This window comes from Heteronotia binoei, chromosome 1 (genome assembly GCF_032191835.1).
Source record: "Heteronotia binoei isolate CCM8104 ecotype False Entrance Well chromosome 1, APGP_CSIRO_Hbin_v1, whole genome shotgun sequence".
Classification (NCBI taxonomy): Eukaryota; Metazoa; Chordata; class Lepidosauria; order Squamata; family Gekkonidae; genus Heteronotia; species Heteronotia binoei.
The window spans coordinates 115,457,141-115,479,769 of NC_083223.1; the positions used below are offsets into that span (position 1 = coordinate 115,457,141).

The following is a 22,629-nucleotide window of genomic DNA, read 5'->3' on the forward strand; positions in this document are numbered from 1 at the left end:
CTCCGGAGACCCTTCAAAGCCTCAAAGGAGCCCCCCCCCCCCCCCGGGACTCCCTTTAAGCCAAAGTGAATCTCCTCAGAATTTTCTGAGCATGTCTTGGACTAATCTCTAACTGAGAAAAATAGGCAGTAGGCATTGAATTGCCTTTTTCTACCCCAAACAGAAGTTCCAGTCTGCTCCCCTACAGAGAAGCAGTTCAGCTCACTATTCTCCAACCTCCAGAAGTCCATTATTTCAGTAAGGCTTTTGATAAGGTTCCACATACTATCCTTGTTGACAAGTTGGTAAAATTTGGTTTGAATCCTGTTACCATTAGGTGGATCTGTAACTGGTTGACAGATCACACCCAAAGAGTGCTTGTGAATGGTTTCTCATCCTCTTGGAGAGGAGTGACAAGTGGAGTGCCTCAAGGATCTGTCCTGGGACCTGTTTTGTTCAACATCTGTATCAGTGATTTGGATGAAGGAATAGAGGGAATGCTTATTAAATTTGCAGATGATACTAAATTGGGAGGAGTTGCAAACACAGTAGAAGATAAAAACAGGATACAGGATGACCTTGACAGGCTGGAAAACTGAGCTAAAACCAATAAAATGAATTTTAACAGGGATAAATGTAAAGTTCTGCATTTAGGTAGGAAAAATTCAATGCCTGGTTATAGGATGGGAGAAACTTGTCTTAGCAGTAGTTTGTGCGAAAAGGATCAAGGGGTCTTAGTGGATCATACGCGGAACATGAGTCAACAGTGTGATGCAGTGGCTAAAAAGGCAATTTTGGGCTGTACAACAGAAGTATAGTGTACAGATCATGTGATGTGATGGTATCGCTTTACTCTGCTCTGGTAAGACCTCACCTGGAGTATTGTGTTCAGTTTTGGGCACCACATCTTAAGAAGGATCTAGACAAGCTGGAACGGGTGCAGAGGAGGGTGACAAAGATGGTGAGGTGTCTAGAGACCAAGTCCTATGAGGAAAGGTTGAAGGAGCTGGGAATGTTTAGCCTGGAGAAAAGGTGGCTGAGAGGTGATATGATCACCATCTTCAAATACTTGAAGGGCTATCATATAGAGGATGGTGCAGAATAGTTTTCTGTGGCCCTGGAAGGTAGGACCAGAACCAATGGGTTGAAATTAAATCAAAAGAGTTTCCAGCTCAACATTAGGAAGAACTTTCTGACCGTTAGAGCGATTCCTCAGTTGAACGGGCTTCCTCAGGAGGTTATGGGCTCTTCTTCCTTGGAGGTTTTTAAACAGAGGCTAGATGGCCATCTGACAGCAATGACGATCCTGTGAATTTAGGAGGAGGTATATGTGAGTTTCCTGCATTGTGCATGACGTTGGACTAGATGACCCTAGAGGCCCTTCCAACTCTATGATTCTTTGATTCTACCCTATTTCCTACTGTTATCTTATGTGATATTTGAATATTTTGTAAGTATTTTAGCTTTGTTTTTTAGCTTTTGTAATTTTTTTCTGATTTGTGCTGGTTGCTGGTTGACCGTATTAAAATTCGAACGAACGACCAAAGATAACTCTGCTTAGCTTCTGGAATCTGATGAGATCAGACTAGCTTGGGCCATCCCAGACAGAAGAAATGTATATGGTAAACAAATCCATATCAGAGGAAAAAGGTAGGAACAACCCCCCAAGGAAGTGAAAACTAAAGGCACAAAAATGCATACGGAAGTCAACAGTACCAAAGCAGTATGAGGCCAGAACTGATGGGAAAGATGGGCGGGGGGGGGGCATGCAGTAAAGCCAAGGGATAGAACTCCTCTCTTACATGCAGCACTGCTAGACCAACAAAAAGCAAAAATCCAGCCAGCATGTTTTGATTTGTATAGCTTGCCAGACTTCCAGAAACTTTTCTCAACATTCATTTGGCATGGTGAAGAGCTCTGTGTTTTTCTAGTACCAACAGAAATTATATTTTGATAGACAACTACCTGTGCTTGGGACCAGCGCGGCAACCATTTTCATAAATTGGTTGAAATGTTGAACATTTCCAAATCACAGACTTTTTTTTACCATTAAATAGCTCAACATAGATGGTTTTAAAAGTATGGTAGGATATTAGTGCCCTGAATTGGATAGCCCAATCTCATCCAATTTCAAAAGATAAGCAGGATCTGCACTGGTTAGGATTTGGATGGGAGACTGCCAAGGAATACCAGGGTTGCTATGCAGAGGCACTCAGTGACAAGCCACCTCTGAATGTTTTTTACCTTGAAAGTTCTACAATGTCTCCATAAGTCAGCTGCAACTTGACGGCAAAAAAAAAAAAAGTGAAAAATGCTGTTTGTGAAGTTCCTGTTCAAATATATAGTGATAAGATTTTCATAACGTACCACCACTAATATGTAATTCCTTTATTTGTCTCTATCAGTTCATCATGGAGTGAGCACCCTCAAAGCTTTATTTGGAAGTCAGTTCCATTGATCAGAGGGAATAAACTTCCACCTAGATGCACGAGATTGCAGGCTTAATAAATAGCACTTTGAACAGTACAAATTTTCTTCCCCAGTGATTTTTTTTAATCCAATGCTCCAGTTAGTTCTTATTCACTGTGGAATTTAATGAGCTCCTATTATATACCTCTGAAAATGTAATATACCATTTCGATGTTCCTTATTGTTGACCTATGGCAGAAAGCGTTTAATTTTAGATTTTGAAACAGGGAAGGATTTTTGTCATAGGAAACTTTCTGGATTGTATGTAGATTGCAAATACTTTAGGGTATAAAACAAACTGTGCATTTTGTAAATGTGCAGAAAAATAAGTAATATAAAAATGAAAACACAAAGTGCCAAAACTTTCCCTGTAAGGATATATAACTGTCACTGATATGGCTTCAACTTATTAAACATGTGAAAATTCAAAGTTTGCATGCTCAGAGGAACTACTGCTGCAGTCAGCTGTAGTGAGTGGTGGGTGACCATCATATAGTATCAAGAAAAGCTTGAGTCATGCTGTAGAAATGAGGTTCCTAGACATCATAAATGACTGTGAATTGGAATAGTTGGTCACAGAGCCAACCAGAGGTAAAATGATTTTGGACTTGGTTCTGAGCAGGCAGGTCTCAAGAGCTGGTGAGAGATATAGAGGCTGTTAATTAAATTGGGAACAATGACCCCAATGCTGTTAAGATCAATGGAAAGTTACCCCTATAATCCAAAACTGTAACATTTGATTCAAAAGAGGGAATTTTACAAAAATTAAAAGAATAGTAAAAAGGAAGGTGAAGGAGTGAGTGATGTAGTGGCCAAGTTTGTAGATGACATAGAATGATTCAAGATGGTGGAAACTGACTGTGAAGAGCCCTAAGAAGACTTCTGCAAACTGGGTAAGTGGGCGACAACGTGACAAATGAAGTTCAATGCTGGTAAATGTATGGTGATGCACATTGGGACCAAAAATCCCAACTTCAAGTGTAGGCTAATGAGGTCTGAACTTGCTGAGACAGAAAGGGGAAAAGATCTTGAGGTCGTAGTGGATAGCTCAATGAAAGTGTTAACCCAGAGCGGTACAGCAGTGGTACAGCAGTGAAAAGGGCAAATTGTTAGGGATTATTAGGAAAGGGGCTGAGAATAAAATGATCAACAGAAGTCCTCTAACTTATCCAAATTCTTCAATTCAGGTGTGTGCAAGATATATTTACTTGGCTAACACTCTGAACAATGAAATTCAAGGGACTTTATTCAAAGTCAAGAATGAATCATAGAATGGAACTGTAACAACATTAAACTGCCAGGGATATTCTTTAGAAGAGGACATTCTGCAGATCCCAATTGGCTATGTTTGTAATTTCTTAATCCTGTTTCTCTTTTCGAATGCTGATAGTATGTCATAGTGTGCTAAATTAATGCTAAACCTTCACCTGGATGATCTTTAGAGGATGCTGTCATCTTTAAGTCACAGCTTTAAATATAGCTCATCAATTGATACGTTTGATTTTAATGCTTCAAAATGTTTTTTCTTTGTCTCTTTGATCTCAATGATACAGCCCAATAAACTATATAGCTGAAATGTAATACAAATGCAATTGACATCTTTAGAACAACTGAGCTATTTTCCCCTTGCCCTTCTGCCCCACAAACCGGCAGCTGAAAACTGAAAATGGCTTCTTGTGATAATAAATCAAAAAGATGCTCTTGTAAAGTACAATTGCTCCCTAAGGTATTCACACAGGAAAAGAGCCTTAAATTACCAAGCGCTCCAAACAATCCAGTTCCTTTCAAACAGGTTCATTCTCTGAAAAGGTAAAATACACTCTAGCTGTATTTGAACTGCAGTGTGTTGTTCACTATAAATGATATCCATTGGTCTGATTTAATGTTGCTGTGACTACCAGCTACAGTTCACTCTGTCATTTAGTGGGAAAAAGACCAGAGTGGAGGGTTTGTATTGGAAATGTAAGGGGGGAAACTACATGAGAGTGTAATGCTGAACAACAGCATTCCTACTTTTCACATCAAAGTCTTTTTTTGTGTGTGAGTTCACACCTTGAGAGGTATATAATGTTTACACTCAAGTTCCTGTGAATCAGTTGTCACCCAAGGCAATCACCATTATTTCCTTGCTTTATAATCACATTCTGTAGGTTTGATAACTGTGACTGTGGTAGAGTTGTCTAGTGGAAATGGCACTCACTGTCCAGCAAGATTCTGGAGAAAAGGCAGATTTTTTTTTTTCTCTGCAAAAAACTTGGCTAACACTCTGAACAATGAAATTCAAGGGACTATATTCAAAGTCAATTATACAATTAATTTATCCAGGAGGAATTCATAGAATGGAACTGTAAAAAAATCTGCAATGATCATACTGAAAGTTGGTTGATCCTACACAAAGTACCTTTTGGCTCTCCTATATGGCAGTGCATCTTGATTGCTGAGTTTTGATGTTTGTGTGGAGAAACCTGAACTCACCATGTATTGCTGTCTTTCTCTTAATCTTGCTTTCTATAACACATCGGGTGTTTTAATTGCATTTTTTCAAATATGTATGTAATTCCTTTCTGGGTGATGGCATAGCAAAAGAGATTTGCTCAATGGATTGACATTTTTATGGCTTTCCTATTACGCCTTTTAGATGTTTGCCTTTAAAGACTAAGAATGCAATTCTGGGGTGTGGGGAGAAATGCTCAGAGAACCAACTGACCAGTGTGTCAGCATAAGTCCAAGATACATGAGTGTAAGGGCCATTTACAATGGCACAGGCCCCCAGCACCACTCTGTTGCTCTTGGATGATGGCAGTGGGTTGTGGCAACCAACTGTTGGTGCAGTAATGCATAATCTTCTGCACCAGCATGGTTGTGGGTGGCTTGGGGGGCATGGCCAGAGTTAATTCCCTGAGCCCTTTCAGCCTGGGAACCTGGCTCTCTAATAATGTGCAGTAGAAAAGGTGGAATGGAGCCAGGATAGGAAGCCTCCAAAGTGCAGCGGAACAGCAGATCTGAGCCCATCCTGTGTTATTCACCCTGGTAGCCCCCTCTTCTGTTCCACCATAGGCTGGGGTGGTGCAGGAGTGTCCTCGACAGTCAACAGCTTGAACCCTTTCTCCCACTATAAGGTGCCTGCATCTGCTCATGGTGTGCCTACTCATTCTGTCTTTGATAATGGTTTCTACCAGCTTTCCCGGTATTGAAGTCAGACTGACTGGCCTGTAATTTCCTGGATCGCCTCTGGAACCCTTTTTAAAGATGGGGGTGACATTTGCTACCTTCCAGTCCTCAGGAATGGAGGCAGATTTCAATGAAAGATTACAGAGTTTTGTTAGAAGATTCACAAGTTCAACTGTGAGTTCTTTCAGAACTCTCGGATGCATGCCATCCAGACATGTTTTTAATTCATCTATCAGTTGTAGGACCTCCTCTTTTGTCACCTCAATCTGACTCAAGTCTTTCAACACCCCTTCCAAAATTAGTGGTTCTGGGGTGGGCAAAAAGTTCTCATCTTCCACAGTGAAGACGGAGGCAAAAAATGCATTCAGATTCTCAGCCATTTCCCTATCCTTCTTCAGTAATCCTTTTACCCCATGGTCATCCAAGGGCCTCACTGTCTCCCTGGCTGGTTTCCTGCTTCTAATATATTTGAAGAAATTTTTATTGTTGGTCTTTATGTTTTTTGCAATATGCTCCTCATAGTCCCTTTTTGCCTGCCTGATCACAGTCTTGCATTTGATTTGCCACAGCCTGTGTTCCCTTTTATTAATCTCACTTGGACTGGTTTTCCACCGCTTAAAGGAGTCCTTCTTACCTTTTACAGCTTCCATTACTTTGTTTGTTAACCATCTGTTTGTTAAACAGATTTTCTTGGTGACTGTTCCTAGGCAGCTGCAGTATTCCAGTTTGGGTTTATGTGAGTAAAAAAGCAGGAGGAGGAGGCCTTTTCAGACCTATTTTTTAGCCTTTGAGGGAGGACTCATGGGGGTGAAGGCTGACTACACAGTCAGCTCCAGGTTTGGAAATTCCTGGAGATTTTGTGGTGGAGTATGAGGAGGGTAGGGTTTGGGGATGGGAGAGGTCTCAGCCAAATACAGTATTGTAGAGTTCATCCTCCAAATCAGTCATTTGCTCCATGGGGACAAATGGCCACTACAAATGTAAGGGAAAATAAACCCAAACTACACTTAAGGGGGTGGTGCACAACTGTGTGAACATGCCAAAGTGCCCCTGTTCAAAATATAGACACATTGTGCAGGAGCGTCTGATCTGGATTTGGCCACTCCAGTTTGTGGCAGCACAGTTTGAGATGCCTCTAGTGCACCCATCTGCCAGTCTGCACCCAGCCCTGGACTCAACCACTGGGTTACTTGATACCGCCTGAGTTGCAGAATTTAACTAGACCTGGCTGCTTGCTACTGTTCAACAGCAGCTTGTTAGCCAAATTGTCCTCAAATGAGGTATAGGGGAAATTTATTTAGGTGAGCAAAGATTTAATTAATTTATTTATTTACCTTTGATTTATATCCTGCCGATTCCAAAAGTGGACTCAGATGGCAGATGCATGGGGTCAGTAACCTGTGTATACAGGAGTTGGTCTACCCAGAAGCCCTTTTGGAATAATGAGGAGATTTTTATTAAGGAAGTTTTTATTAAGAAAAATTAACAAGCATACAAGAAAAATAAATCACACAACAATCACAAATTCCTAGGAAAATAAAGAGGGGAAAATTGGATAGAGAAACATATACGGGATAAAACACAGAGACGGGGTTATACTTTATCAATCCAGAAGAATACAGAAGAAAGGTCCAATAGTGAAGATGATAAGGGAAGGAGGAGCAAGAAACAACCAGCGTATCATGCTATAATGGGCCCATTACTGATCAGGTAATTGGGGTTGGCACAAACAGCAAAGATGGGGGTATCGTAAGAAACACACCGGACTGGCCAAAAACTTGCCTTCTTATAGCCAAATTTGTGTCCTAAGGCGATATCAGGTGATGCCTGACATCACCTCAGATATGGCTCCCAGGAGTTTTACCTACTGCAAACCATCATTAAAACAAAGGAAATTAAGTGGGCAATCTAGCACCAAATTGTTTACTGTTGTGACACCGTATCTAACATAATGGAAAAGGTCTATGTGACAGGATTAAGTAGTTGACAGCGATCATCTCCCAGGATTAGGTTTCCCAGTCCCCAGGTCCCAGCGGGGAATAACCAGGTTTTACAGGCTTCCCCCCCATCCCCAGCCAGCTGGCCAGTGGAGGAAGCTCCTCCCCCACAGCCACCCTGTACCTCTAGATCTTGGGCAGGACCTGCAAACAGGTCCAGTTTTAAAATGTGTGTGTGGCTTTAAATTGGAGCAGGAAGTACTTCATGGAGAAGGGTTAGCAACAGCAGACCTCGTGAGAGTGCAACCTCTCTGTTTTGCTTTCCTTTCGGACAAGTGAGTGTGTGCGTAAAAGAGCAGTGTAGCCCCTGTACTTTCCAGACCTCATTGTGGAGGCACCAGAGTCTCCTGCTTTGTTCTACTGCTTCAGACCAACACGGCTGCCCACTTGCACCAGAGACAGTTAAGCGTGTGTGTGAGTGAGAGAGAGAAAACAGTGGGAGGGGAGGGAATTCTATTATTCCCTATGGAGACTTATTCTCATAGGAAATAATGGAGAATTGATCCATGGGTATCTGGGGCTCGGGGGGGGGGCTGTTTTTTGAGGTTGAGGCACCAGATTTGCAGCATAGCATCCAGTACCTCTCCCCAAAATACCCACCAAGTTTCAAAAAGATTGGACCAGGGGGTCCAATTCTATGAGCCCCAAAAGAAGGTGCCCCTATCCTTCATTATTTCCTATGGAGGGAAGGGATTTAAAAGATGTGTGGTTCCTTTAAACGTGATGGCCAGAACTCTCTTGAAGTTCAATTATGCTTGTCATACCCTTGCTCCTGGCTTCTCTCCCAATGTCTCCTGGCTCCACCCCCAAAGTCCCCAGATATTTTTTGAATTGGGCTTGGCAACCCTACCCAGGATGTTGCGTTGTGTCAGAAGCTTGCCTGGATGGTCAGCAGGAAGAGTCTTTTGTTAGGTGGGAAGCTGTTGCATCAATCCTATTGTTAACCACTGGCTTCTTCATTAGCATCTCCAAAGCATGACTGGCCTCTGGGATGTGATACATGTTCTGGACATCACCCTGGTATGGAATGTCTACAGGAATGACTGTTGTTGTTTTGGGACATCTCAGAAACATGGCTTCTATCAGGGACTGTTTCTAACGCTGTCATCTGGATGACAGGGATGCAGTTGTTGTCTGCAGGGCTGGGCAGCTCATCTGGGAAGCACAAACTGGAGTCCTCTTTGCTGGGCAGGCACAACACAGTCACATAGTCACAGGCACAAGCAGGAAGCTGGCTGGAGTTTGGCTGGAAACACTGCTGCATGACTCATACAAGGCAAATGTCCATACTGAAGCCGGTGCAAAGGCCAAATGCTTATAGTCCATCAAGACTGAATGTCCATAAGGCAGTAGACATGTAGATTTAAGAAACTAAAGTCCATAGTAGTTAAGAGTCCGTGTGGGCCTGGCATCAGAGCCAGAGGATTCATAGTCCTTAATGGTGGGAGAGGGGGTCCGGGGCTAAAGCTCCATATGAAAGCCAGTCTGGTGTAGCAGTTAGAGCTTCTAAGGAGAGGGAAAGACAAAATAGTGTGGGGAGGGGAACAGAGAGGAAAGTGAGGTTCCCTCCCACAAGTCCTTGATGGTTCCCCACTATGCAAGTGTGCCTGGCCCAGTGGCTACCACCACACAACTGGGCCATAGTTTTCCTAGGTAGAGGCTTTTGGGTGGAGAAATAGCTGGAGGCAAGAGGGGCAGATAAATGCAGGTTGACTGTTGGATGGGAAAGAGAGAGAAGCAGAAACAGGGGAGAGGCTATGGGGGCTTTAAGGAAGAAGACGATCATAGAGTTGGAAGGGGCCTCCATGGTGATCTAGTCCAATCTTGAAAGAGGAAGAAGAGGAGGGGGAGATTGGATTTATACCCCATTTTTCACTCATACTCTCAGAGTGGCTTACAATCTCCTTCCTCTCCTCTTCCCACATCAGACACCCTTTGAGGTAGGTAGGTCTAAGAGAGCTCTGAGAGAACTGCTATTGAGAGAACAGCTCTGACTGTGACTGACCCATAGGACTCAGCTGGCTGCATATTCTCCTGATTAGAGTCTGCTGCTCTTAACCATCACACTAAACTTGTGGGGAGGGGGAAATGAGATGCCTCCCACAAGTTCTTGTAGCTTTCTGGTTTTGCCTATATATCACTGAAGTCTTGACTGCAAAATTAGCAGGATCAATGTAAAGCAGGAAATCCCTGCATAATTATTCCATCCTTCAGGTGTTCTGACCACTTCAAGCAGTTCTGACCACTCTTTGCACTTGCATGGGAATAGAAGACTTTTCTCTTCCAGGGACATACAACTGTTATCCTCATATTTGGGGAATTTACATTCATGTGTAAGGAATAGATGTCATTTAGGTCTATATGTTGCTTGGTTTCATCGGTTTGGTTTAAGCTGTAAATTCTGGCAGGCCTTGTCCTACCTGCTATCAAAAGCAATGTGCTCACTTTTTTAATTACATGGGCTTTTCCCATGATTAGCTAGAATTTTCAAACTCATAATCTGTGTTGTCGCCAAGTTGTTCTTTCCTGCATCTTCTTGGCTGTGAGCAACTCAAAGTTTTATCAATTACAATGCCCCACACACCATAGGTTTAAGGTGATTCAAAATGTCAATGATGATCAGATACTTTTTCAGTCACCCACCTGTGAAGTGAGCTGATAGATGTTGTCAGGACTTTTTTTGTAGCAGAACTCCTTTGCATATTGGGCTCCCCCCCCCCCGATGTAGCCAATCCTCCTAGAGTTTACAGGGCTCTTCTTATAGGGCCTACTGTAAGCTCTTGGAGGATTGGCTACATCAGGGGTATAGCCTAATATGCAAAGGAGTTCCTGCTACAAAAAAAGCCCTGGATGTTGTTTTGGCTTTTTGTCATTTTAAAGAGCAATTATTAGCGACTATTTGTTATCATACTTAAGTGGTACTATAATGCAATGTGTCTCTGAATTCCACTTGCTGGTGAGCAAACAATGGTGGAAGTCTGTTGCCTTCATATCTTGCTTTGTGGGCTTTCTGGAAGCACCTTTGTCATTGTCAGAAACTCAATCCAGTTTATTATGATGACAGAAAAACAAACACGGCTTGTTTTTCCATCTTCACTTTTTCCTGTGATTCTCTTGCGGTTGCAGTTTATTGTGATGGCAGCGATTTTCTTTCCTAGCAGGTTTAGCTAAAAAATGTAAATGGATACTACCCTGAATATGAATGAGAACTTAATTGCCTGTTTGCTGCTAGATGTCTTCAAGTCATAGTTAGCAGACAGGGACAGTCAATAATAGGAAATGCTCCACGGCCAGCTTTAGGCAATACTAAACTGCACTCTGTTATCCTTTGTGGAAATGTGAAGAGCAAAGGCATAAGCCTTTCTCAAGCATGGTGTTAAACCAGAGCAAAACCCCAAACATTAGCTGTCACTATATTCCATTTTACTAAGCCCAGAATCCTCTATTGGGAAACCCCCAAGTACTTAGTCACAGTAGCAAAGTATTAGTGTGAAATCTCCTCTTCTTTCTTTATTCATTTGAGTGCCAATGCTAAAAAATCTGCCAAGAATCCGTGAAAAAACACGAAACAGCTTTAATTATTTCATCTGTTCCACTCTGTAATTATAACGTTCCAGAACTTCAGTTGGTGTGAATTGGCAGTGGTCCATTGAAAATGCAAGCTTCTACTCACTAACGATATGGAACATTGTCTTCTGGTTTCCCACAGTAAAAGTCCTGTCACTTCATATTCTCTGTCCATAGCTGAATACACTAAACTCCTTTTTACATTTTGTCAAACTCTCAAATTGGGAAATGTGAGGTCTTTCGAGTCTCTGCTGTTGTTTTTTCCCCAAGAGACCCAAGTTATAATAGGAGAGATATATGCACCTTAGAATTAACTGAAGCAGCCAACATAGCACACAGTATTCCTGTTCACCTGCATAGGGTTTTTTTAGAGCCATCATGGCTCAAGTTTAAACTATTAAAATGAAGCTCACTGAATGGTCACTGGATAGTTCAGAAAAAGTCACATTGTTGCTGAGACTGCTGTGATGTTTAAATAAAATGATTCTATCTGTGCTGCCCTGAGTTTCTTGGAAGTTATATTAAATTCATATGTGATATATACATGTACACTTCTTCCCAAAGACATACAGGGTTTGGTGTGTGTCATTACCAGACAGCTATAAATACCAGTAAAATTATGAAAATGGATGGCTGCTACAATAGATTAATTTGTTTTTACTATTAAACTATCTTGGCACACAGTGTTCTGCAAATGCCTCCTTTCATATATGGGAGAAAAAAAAAATCAACAGCTCTCAAGATGTCCAGGTTTGAAGGAGGTGTGCTTTGCTGTTCCATTAATTTGTACAGTGCTATGCATTGTATTAAATGATGGGACTTATTTTTATCTTCTTAAAAAAATTGATCTGTGCTTTGATGAAGAACTTTTTGGCCTGCAAAAAATACATTTTACCTATGCATTAATAAGGGTAGTTCTCTGTTAGTCCTGGGTAAGCAATTAAGATTTGGTCAATGGATGGTGTACTCCCTTATACACAGTTCTTCTCAAAAGAAGAAGAGGAGGAGGACGATGACAACACTGGATTTATACCCCGCCTTTCACTCAGAGTGGCTTACAATCGTCTTTTCCTTCCCCTCCCCACAACAGACAGCCTGTGAGGTAGGTGGGGCTGAGAGAGCTCTCCAAGAGCTGCTCTTGAGAGAATAGCTCTGAGAGAGTTAATGACTGACTCAACATCACTCCAGCAGCTGCATGTGAGAAGTGAAGAATCTAACCTGGTCCTCCCAGTTGAATCTGCACACTTAACCACTACACCAAACTGGCTCTTAGTCTATGCCAGCATCTCATTAGAGCAATGCCACTTTGAATTTTCAAAGAATGCAACTCTCAAATTTTAGGTGACAGGAAATGAGTTTTTGTTTATTTCAGTGTGCACGTAGTTTATGATTGTTGGTGCACTTGGTGATTCTTTTTTCTTTCTCACTGGCGTTTAATAGTGCTGTTAGATTTAAGTTGCTGCTGCTTTTTTAGTCAATTTTATAGGCTATTTTGTTTATTTTTAATGGCTGGTTGTTCAATTGTGGAATTGTTTGCAATATATAAACTGATAGTTCAATTTAGAAGAAGAAGAAGATATTGGATTTCTATCCCGCCCTCCACTCCAAAGAGTCTCAGAGCGGCTCACAATCTCCTTTACCTTCCTTCCCCACAACAGACACCCTGTGAGGTGGGTGGGGCTGGAGAGGGCTCTCACAGCAGCTGTCCTTTCAAGGACAACCTCTGCCAGAGCTATGGCTGACCCAAGGCCATGCCAGCAGGTGCAAGTGGAGGAGTGGGGAATCAAACCTGGTTATCGCAGATAAGAGTCAGCACACTTAACCACTACACCAAACTGGCTCTCCATTTAGATTTTTAATGGTTTTTGACAATCAGTAGAAGATACTTACCCCTTATCAGTCCCAGAGCTAGAAACAGTATAACAGCCGTGTAGTACCAGCACGTCCCCATAGGGAAATACTTTCAGTGGGAAGTGGAAAAGGACATTTAAGCCTCACATCTCATGTATGGGATACTGCTGTGACTTCCAAAGTGCAAATTACAGTTTGTTTTGCAGTCACAGCTGAAGCCAATCCATAATGTCAAGCTACCATTTTGTATAATCAGCACTGCAGGCCAATAAGTGACATAAAGAAAAAGAATATAGAGAGACATGTTGTTGTAATGGCTTCTGTGCCTTCTTCCAGGTATTCCAGATTGCCTATGTCATTGTAAAATCAGCTAATTCACCAAGACCTGGAAATTGGATTTTGGAACGCTCATTGGATGGTATCAACTATCAACCCTGGCAGTACTATGCTATCACAGACACAGAATGTCTTACTCGCTACAACATTCCTCCTCGTACTGGACCTCCATCATATGCAAAAGATGATGAAGTCATATGCACCTCATATTACTCCAAGATCCATCCACTGGAGAATGGTGAGGTAAGACGAGGAATCTATTGTTGGTGTCAGTCTAATGGACAGCTGAAGATATGCACATTATCATCAGCTAATTAACATGTCTATATATGAGAATGTGAATTTTTAATATGTTTTTGGAGTCAGCCTCCCCAAAGGCCTAAAAAACCCATTTTAATGTCCAGAAGCACTTGGTTGCTTGTACAAGGAGGCAAATAGCATGCATTGGGGGAAGTATGAATCAAATTTAAGAAATTGTCATTCATGCTAAAAGGGCCATGGCTACTCTGGTAACATCAGTAAAGAGAAACTTAGTGTCAAATGACACAATTCTTTCCTGATCTGTCAAATCTGACCTTTTGTTACATTATTAAATATTTTTGTTTACATTATAAATCTGTGAGGGCTATTCAGTTATGAAAAAACAAGATCTAAGGGGTGGGAACATGATAGATGTGTATAAAATTATTTATGGAGTAGAGAAAGTGGATAGAAACAAGTGAAGATAAACTTTTTCTCCATCTTTCATAATAAAGTTGATGCAGGGGAAACAAAAGAAAGTATTTTTTCAAACAGTGCATAATTAACTTTTAAAGTATACAGCCATGGTTTATGGTTATAACCTCTACTGTAAATGGGTTTAAAAGGGGACTGAATACATCTGTGGAAGATAGATCCGTCAATGATTATGAGATATGGTGCCTTCATGTTTGGAGGCTGCACAAAATATGACTTTCATTCCCCTGAGATGCCACACTGGCAAAAGCTTGGATTTTGTGGGCAGTGTAATGCTGGCAGTCTGAATCTGCCAAGCAGAATGAGTAGGGTTGCCAAGTCCAATTTAAGAAATATCTGGGGAATTTGGGGGTGGAGCCAGGAGACATTAGGGGTGGAGCCAAGATCAAGGCTGTGACAAGCATAACTGAACTCCAAAGGGAGTTCTGGCCATCACATTTAAGGGGACCGCACACCGTTTCAATGCCTTCCTTCCATAGGAAATAATGAAGGATAGGGGCACCTTCTTTTGGGGCTCATAGAATTGGATCACCTGGTCCAATCATTTTGAAACTTGGGGGATATTTTGGGGAGAGGCACTAGATGCTGTACTGAAAATTTGGTGCCTCTATCTAAAAAAACAGCCCCCCCCCAGAGCCCCAGATACCCACGGATCAATTTTCCATGATTTTCTATGGGAATGAATCTCCATAGGGAATAATAGTTCCCAGCAGATATTTCCCTCCCCTCCCCCTGCTTTCTGACAACCCTGAAGTGGGGGGAGGCCCTCCAAACCGGGGGATCCCCTGCCCCCACCTGGGATCCCAAACCGGGGGATCCCCTGCCCCTAAGAATGAGTATAGCTATGCTTATTGCTGGTGTACATGGTAAGGTTTCAGCCAGGCCTCCATCTTAGAACAGCCTTGAAGCAGGAACAATCTACTTCCCCTGTGGCTCAGACATCCCCAATGATATTCCCCAACAATGATTGACTAGGCCACTAGATTGCAAAACTTGATCATATATTATACACATCCTCATTTAACTTAAACTAAGTATAATGCTTTCTTCCAAATAAAATAAAATAAATTACAGAAAATCTCATGCACTGGGGTCATAGCAAAACGAAATAAATTATGTAAAATCTTGTTCACTGTATTAATAACAAGAACTCTCAGAAATATTTCTGTCCCAAATATTCAACCCAAACTCCTATGACTACGTCCAACCTTTCTCATGGTTTGGGAACTCTCTTTGGAACGACGAAGCATTATTGTTGTTACTATGCTTCGGCAGGTATCTTCAGTGTCCCATGTTTGCAAAAGGATTCAATGAGGTAGTCCCCTGAGTTTGTAGGAACAAGGGATACAGGAGTTGCTGTTTCCATCCTCTCTGCTATGGACAATGGGCATTGCTGTGGTTCCTCACTGATTGGCACCTCCACACCTAACTGGTCCCTCATTAGTGAGGTCTTCAACATAGCACAACCACACATAGTTATGATGTCACTGAATATGCTTTCCATCTAGTAATGCTATGATCCTGTAGAGCAGGATACTTTAGTAGCTTCATCCAGATGTAAAGAATCTAGTTGGGTTTGTAACTTAAGAACATAAGAGAAGCCATGTTGAATCAGGCCAGTGGCCCATCCAGTTCAACACTCTGTGTCACACAGTGGCCAAAAAACCCCAAGTGCTATCAGGAAGTCCACCAGTGGGGTCCGGACACTAGAAACCCTCCCACTGTGCTCCCTCAAGCACCCAGAATACAGAGCATCACTGCCCCAGACAGAGAGTTCCAATGATAAGCTAATAGCCACTGATGGATGTCTGCTTCATATGCTTAGCCAATCCCCTCTTGATGCTGTCTATGTCTGTAGCTGCCACCACCTCCTGTGGCAGTGAATTCCATGTGTTAATCACCCTTTGGGTGAAGAAGTCTTCTGACCCATCAGTAGTTCTCCTGGTGATTATCCTGTTTGGTCTGTAGTGTGATCCAATAATTAAAAAGGAATTGTGTCAATTTGGTTTCTAAACTGCCATTAACCATTTGTTTCAGTCCTTCTTTCAAAATTTTCACTACCCTCTCAGTTAAACCATTGGAAGCAGGATGGTAACTTGCAATTTGTACATGCTTAGTGCTATTTTTAAAATTTATTGGGAAATTGCACCTGTGAATTGTGGCCCATTATCACTTACTATAGACTCCAGCAACCCAAATGTAGAAAATGTAACTCAGAGTTTATCAATGGCAGCTTCAGCTGTAAAGGAAGACATTATGTGCACCTCAGTCCTCTTAGAATACACATCTGTTATTAATAAGAACATTTTATTCATAAATGGACCCACAGTCAATGTGAAGGCCTATCAATAGTCATTATGGCCATTTTCATTGGTGCAGGATTTTGGGGGGAAACGTGACAGTTGGATTGGCACTCATTACACTATTGCACTACTGCACTCAATCTGTTGATCTATCCCAGGCCACCACACATAGCTTTCTGCTAGCCCCTTCATGCATACTATGCCAGGATGTGCTTTGTATAGCAACCATAGCACTGCAGAGCAATTCTTAGGTGGTATAACTGTCTGTGGCCCCAATAATAAACACCCATCCTGGATACTTGCTCTTTACACTGGTAAAAGTGCTGCAGATCTGCTTCCCCTCTCTATGTCCATCTGTTTGTAACCATCCTTTGCACTCTGAAGACGTGAGCAGTGACTCAACAAAAGCTCATACCCTACCACAAATTTTGTTAGTCTTTAAGGTTTTACTGGACTCTTGCTCTTTTCTCCAACTACAGACAGACTAACATATCTACCCATCTTGATCTACTTTAGACAAGAGAAGATCAGAGGAAGACCTAAATGAAACAAATGCCAAAAAAATGCAAGCCATTAATTTCAGACATCAGAGGTGCTATTTATCTCGTGGTCTTCTAGATCCTCTATTCCACTCACTTCTCTTGACAGGGTTTTTTCTACTTTTAAACAGTTTTTAAATAAAGTTCTGTTTCAAGGAAAACAAAAAGGATCTTGATCAGTTCCTTGTTTGATCACTGCAGCATCTATTAGAGATATAGATACCAGTTCAATCAGGAAAAGAGTGTCAGCAGATTGTAGTACTGAGTCTGGACTGTCTGCTAGTGGAAGTCTGTTAAAAGCATTGGCATTACTCATGGCTTGTCCAGGCCTATGTTTGTAGTCTTAGGCAGCCAGCATCAGGGTCCATCTCTGAATTCTAGCAGACGACATGTGGGTACTAGTTTGTTTTCCTCCCAAAAGACCCTGTAGTGACAAATTGTCTGAAGAGAGGATTAAATGTCTTCCATAGAGGTAGGAATGGATTTTTTTTACCCCCAAAAGCCACTGCTAGCCCTTCATGTTCTAGTTGTGAATAATTTTTTTTCAGCTTGAGTTAGGGATGTTGATGCATAACTAATAGGGCACTCATCCATTTGGCAGTTAGTGAACTATCACTGCTCCTACTCCATATGGGGAAGCATCACAAGACAAAACAAGTTCTTTGTAACTATAATAATGAGAGAGGAGAGCCGAAGACTTCAGCAATCATTTTGCTTCTGCAAAAGATGTTTTACCTGCTCTTGACCCCACTAGAATTTGACCCCATGTCTCAAAAGCTTATGAAATATCCATGCAAAATCAGGTAAAAATTTACCATAATAATTTATCAAACCCAAGAAAGGCTTCAATTCTGATTCTGATCATGGCAATGGTTCCTCTGTAATATCATATACCTTCTCCTTCACAGGATGTAGGTCTGCAGCATCAATCTTGTGTCCCAGCTACACTGCTGCAGCTGCCTGAGAAGTCTTCTTGAGATGTTTGCCTGCCAATGAAATCTAGTCAAAACACAGTCTAGGTTTTGCAAGTGCCTTGCCTCAGTTTCCTGCAATCAGATGTCATCTAGATAAACACATAGAAGTGGCATTCCCTGAACCAAGTTGTCCAGTACCCTTTGAAAAATCCCAGGAGCTACTGACACCCCAAAAGGCAGTTGATAATAACGTAACAGAAATATTTATTGTCAAATAGGGTTTGGAACCTGTTAGTGAATTCTGTTTATGCACAGCTCCTGTACCTCCAATTACCCAAACAACCAGGAGCTTCTGAAAACACATCAATGAGTCACCAAAATTGTTGGGGGATTTATACTGTACCCCCAGCAGCACAAAACCAAAACCTGCAGTTATAAAAAGGCTAATACATACTCACTAATAAATTTGAAGACCTCATAGATAACTTTATTAGACTCCAAGGCTGATTCTGCACTCACCTTGGTCTGGGGCAGGCTTCCATTTCTGTGCGGAGCAAGCTGGCAATTTTGCACCAGTTGCTCCGTGCCGCCATTTTGCGCGGGACAAACCCATGATTTGCCCCACTGCAGTGTAAACCTGAAAAAACAGGTTTACACTGTGGCGGGGCAAATCATGGGTTTGCCCCGCACAAAATGACGGCGCGGAGCAACTGATGCGAAATCGCCAGCTTGCTCCATGTGGAAACGGAAGCCTGCCCCCGACTAAGGTGAGTGCGGAATCAGCCCAAGTATCTCAAAGCAAAACAGTTTATTAGACTCCAAGGTTCTCCTTTGGACAAAAGGCTAAAATATAGTTAGAAAAGCAAAATAAGAGGTTACATTAGTACAGTTGCTCATACATTTTCTTTAGACAGAAGGCTTAAAATATATGGATAGAAAAACAAAACAGTTGGATAAACTTAGTACATTTAAGAAAACAATTACACAGTTAGAATTCAGTCAAGCATAAAGCATAGTTCTACAATAAAGCAGAGAGCATAATGAAAACTGTAAATCCCAAAAGCAACAGGGACTTTACCCTATTGGTCTACATTTTTCCATTTAAAATTTAAGTCCCAAGTCCCATTCTATATTAGAGATCTCTAATAAGAGTTGTTAAACTCATGGCTTGACCATGAAGTCAGCCCAAAGTCTAAGTCTATTAGCTTGGCATGATCTAACACAGAGGCTAGTGCAGCAAAACTCTGGTGCAGATCAGCCACTTGTTCCCAAAAATCCAGGGCTTTTAAAGGCTCCAACCGATCTCTTATCAGATCTATTGGGTCACAGCTGCATCTTAATGTAAACAATTTCACAACCAAATATAAACAATCAGAGTCCAGATTGCCCTCACTTTCCCTTTCCCTTTCCCTTTCACCTACTTTATAGCAGGCTTAGTAGCCATCTTGTTTCCTGCTATACCAAATAAGGTCTTCCTGTCCTCAAAAGATGCTCAACTTTACCCTAGTTTTTTTCTCTATTCTGCTGCCCTGTTAGCAACTTGAATGCATGATAGTTCTGAATAGCTTAGAACTGAAGAACTCTTACTGCCCATTTCATAAGAGCATGACTACTTTCAGAAAGAGTTCTTGTAGCCAGTTTCATAAAGAATATAGTTAAGATCATGAAGAGGGCCAACCCAAAATTAATTCTGCCACAGAACCATTAGTGTTGGACAACTTATGCATCACAACCTTTGAGTACCTGGACATCCCTAGGTAGCAGGGCCAGTGGGAGTAGGCCAAGTAGGCGGTGGTCTTGAGTGCCGCCTGGCTTAGGGGCACCATGAGGCAGCCCCTTTCCCATGCCTGCTGCCTTGGGAACTTCCCTGAGACCTTGGTGAAGTTCGGGGGGGGGGCAGCTCTGTGTGTGTGCACTGCCTTTGGAACTTCGCTGAGGCCTCCCAAGGCTCAGGAGACCTCAGCGAAGTGTGTGTGACATGACATCATCGGGACATCATGGGGGGCATGCTCATAGTGCGCACAAATATACTGGGGGGGTGGAGGAGCGGGTTTTGGCCTGGGGCGCTGAAAACCCTAGTGCTGGGCCTGCTATGTAGTTTAGAGCTCTGCAAATCTAAGGGATTTTGTGCTGCAGCTTCCATGCCTTGTAAAATGTTTAGGGCAGGGGTGTCAAACATGTGGGCCTCGGAGAGCTCCTATCATGCCCCCAAGCTGTCATCTGCTTCCTTCTTCCTCTCTTGCTTCCTTCTCAATTTGCTTTGCAAGGCTTGTTCAATTGCACAGGAGCTACAGATCAAAGCCTCTTTTTTCTCCATTGCCTGAGGCTTCTCCCTTGGGAAGGAAGGGAGGGGGAAGCAGAGTTTGTTTTCCCAGTCTGAATCACACAGCAGAGCTACTGAGCCAAGCTTCTCTTACTTCTATTGGCTGAGGTTCCTCCCCCACCTGTGGTATGGAAAGAAAGAGCCAGAGCTTCCTTTGCCCAGTTCCATGGATCCCATGAGAGAAATACAAAGAAAGCACCTTTAAAACCAATGAGTGCTAACTTTTTAAGCATGTTTTAAGTTTTTTTTAAAAATTGTGTTTGTCTGTGTTCTTTATAAAGTTTATATCTCTGCTATCTAATCTTAAATGGGTACACACATGGCCCAATCCAACATGACCCGGCCAACGAGGTCTCATTTATTTCAGATCTGGCCCTCATAACAAATGAGTTTGACACCCCTGGTTTAGGGGTTTCTTAAAGTCTGAACTAGGTTCTGCTAGTAAACATCTCTGAATCCTCTAATCATTGATGCTACAGACCAGCCTGTCCCTCAGCATGGCATTCAAGGGGTATTCCAAATCCCAATGCTTTGAAAGGCGATGTAATTCTGCTACAAAAATAAGTATGAATGTTCCAGGTGGATATGAAAAACTGTTAGTTTTGAAACATTTGTGATTATGATTGTTTACACCAATTCAATACATTTCTGATTTGATTGTGGGCTTTTCAGATTCTACTAAACTTTTGATTCAGACATAAGTCTTTACTCCACACACACTCAGCAAAATTCCCACTTTTTATTTCCATTAGTCACATCATGAAGTACTGAGGGAGTCTTACTGCAGACTGGACCCAATCCTCAATATTCAAATCAAATCCCTTAATGAACCAATAGGAAGTCATTCTGTGTCCAAAGTGTCTGCACTGTTACTTACAGAGTGTGAAGATACTGGCCAATCATACCTTTGTTGCCAGTGTGATGTAGGTGGTCTGAATCAGCCAAGCAGAGTGGGTTTAACTATATTTATTGCTGGTGTACATCATATAAGACCTCAGCCAGACCTCCATCTTAGAATTGCGTGGAGGAGGAACAACCCACTTCCCCTCTACTTGGATATGCCCAATGATATTCCCTGATAATGACTACCTAAGCTACCAGGTGACAACAACAACTGAAAATATATTATAGGCAGGGCCTATATATATAGGCTCCAGTAGCCCTGCCTTTTTGGCTAAATCCCCAGGGCTTGCCATTCCTGTGCTTGTAGGCCTTTCCTTTGAAGGGACATATACACAACTGCCTCAGAGCATAGCCATGATCAAGGAATATCCACATCTCTGTTAGAATTATAATCCAACAATTTAGAGTAATATGCCAATTGTGGATAGATCCAGATGGGCAGCTGTGTTGGTTTGAAGCAATAGAACAAAGCTGGAGTCCAGTCACACACAATTGTGTATGAGTTTCCCTTTCAACTCTAATTAAGATTGTATGGTGTTTTCATGAGATTAGTATATAATGTCCTTATACTATTTTTTCTTCTTGGTTTAAAAGAGTTCTACCTTGATAAATGTTGCTCAAAGCTGGCTTAATTGCTTTGATTCCTGTGATTTTCATTAATCTGAAACTAAAAATTAATGGTTACCATAGTGATTTTGACTTAAGTTCGTTTGGACTGAAGCCCCTGTTATTTGCATTTAATTTAGTTCTTTATAAAATCACTTGGTTTCTTGTTTTTACACTTTAGACAGAGTGGCAACATTTTATGCATCTTGTTATGCAGACAGTACTGTGGCAATAGTAACTCTCCAATAGTATCTTAACTGTACTCCCTTAATGTTCCTATGGAAGATATGGAGGTTGTATTTAATAAGACCTGCAATTTTTAATGACCCCATGGTTTTAAGAACAGTGACTGTTGTATAACATGACTTCTTGTTATTGTCCTTTCTGATCTGGCCAGTAAAATCACACATAGCTCTGAAATACACATCTGTCAGTGAATGAGAATTATATCCTATTGGTTTACTCAATACATTTTCCCGCATGTATGTGAGTAACTTCTGGTATAAAATATTGTAAATGCAGCTCTGGACTCCATCAAATGCATAGCATTTAACATTTCATGGGAGAAAATAGGACAGACAGACTGGTAACATACTTATTGTTGTACCAAGAATTGCTTAACGTGTCCCCACCTACTACCACTGCACATGTCTGATAGCAATTTACTATATTACTTTACATCTGAAATAACATATTCTCCAGCAATGCTTTTAAATGAAACATATTTGTGTTTTGGATTAAAGAAGAGCTTCAGAAAATATAACTAGCTTATTCACTGTTAAAATTATCTTTCAGTACCTTCAGTGTGAAATAACTGGCTTTTGCATCCAGATTTGAGTTAATCATTATTTACATGGTTGAAGCCTAAGGAGGGCATGGTTTGGGGAAAGAAGGGACCTCAGGAAGGTATAGTGTTATTGAGTCCAGCTTTCAAAG

The 22,629-nt window shown here is 41.6% G+C and overlaps 1 protein-coding gene across 8 annotated transcripts in view; it reads left to right on the forward strand.

The window, feature by feature from the left end:
• Window positions 1–22,629, forward strand: part of LAMA2 (laminin subunit alpha 2) — a 900,941-nt gene that overhangs the window by 281,846 nt on the left and 596,466 nt on the right. For all 8 annotated transcript variants that reach the window (XM_060239150.1, XM_060239173.1, XM_060239164.1 and 5 more), the window contains exon 4: window positions 13,371–13,613. In XM_060239150.1, coding sequence (XP_060095133.1) covers window positions 13,371–13,613 — 243 coding nt within the window. The remainder of the gene's footprint in view (window positions 1–13,370; window positions 13,614–22,629) is intronic.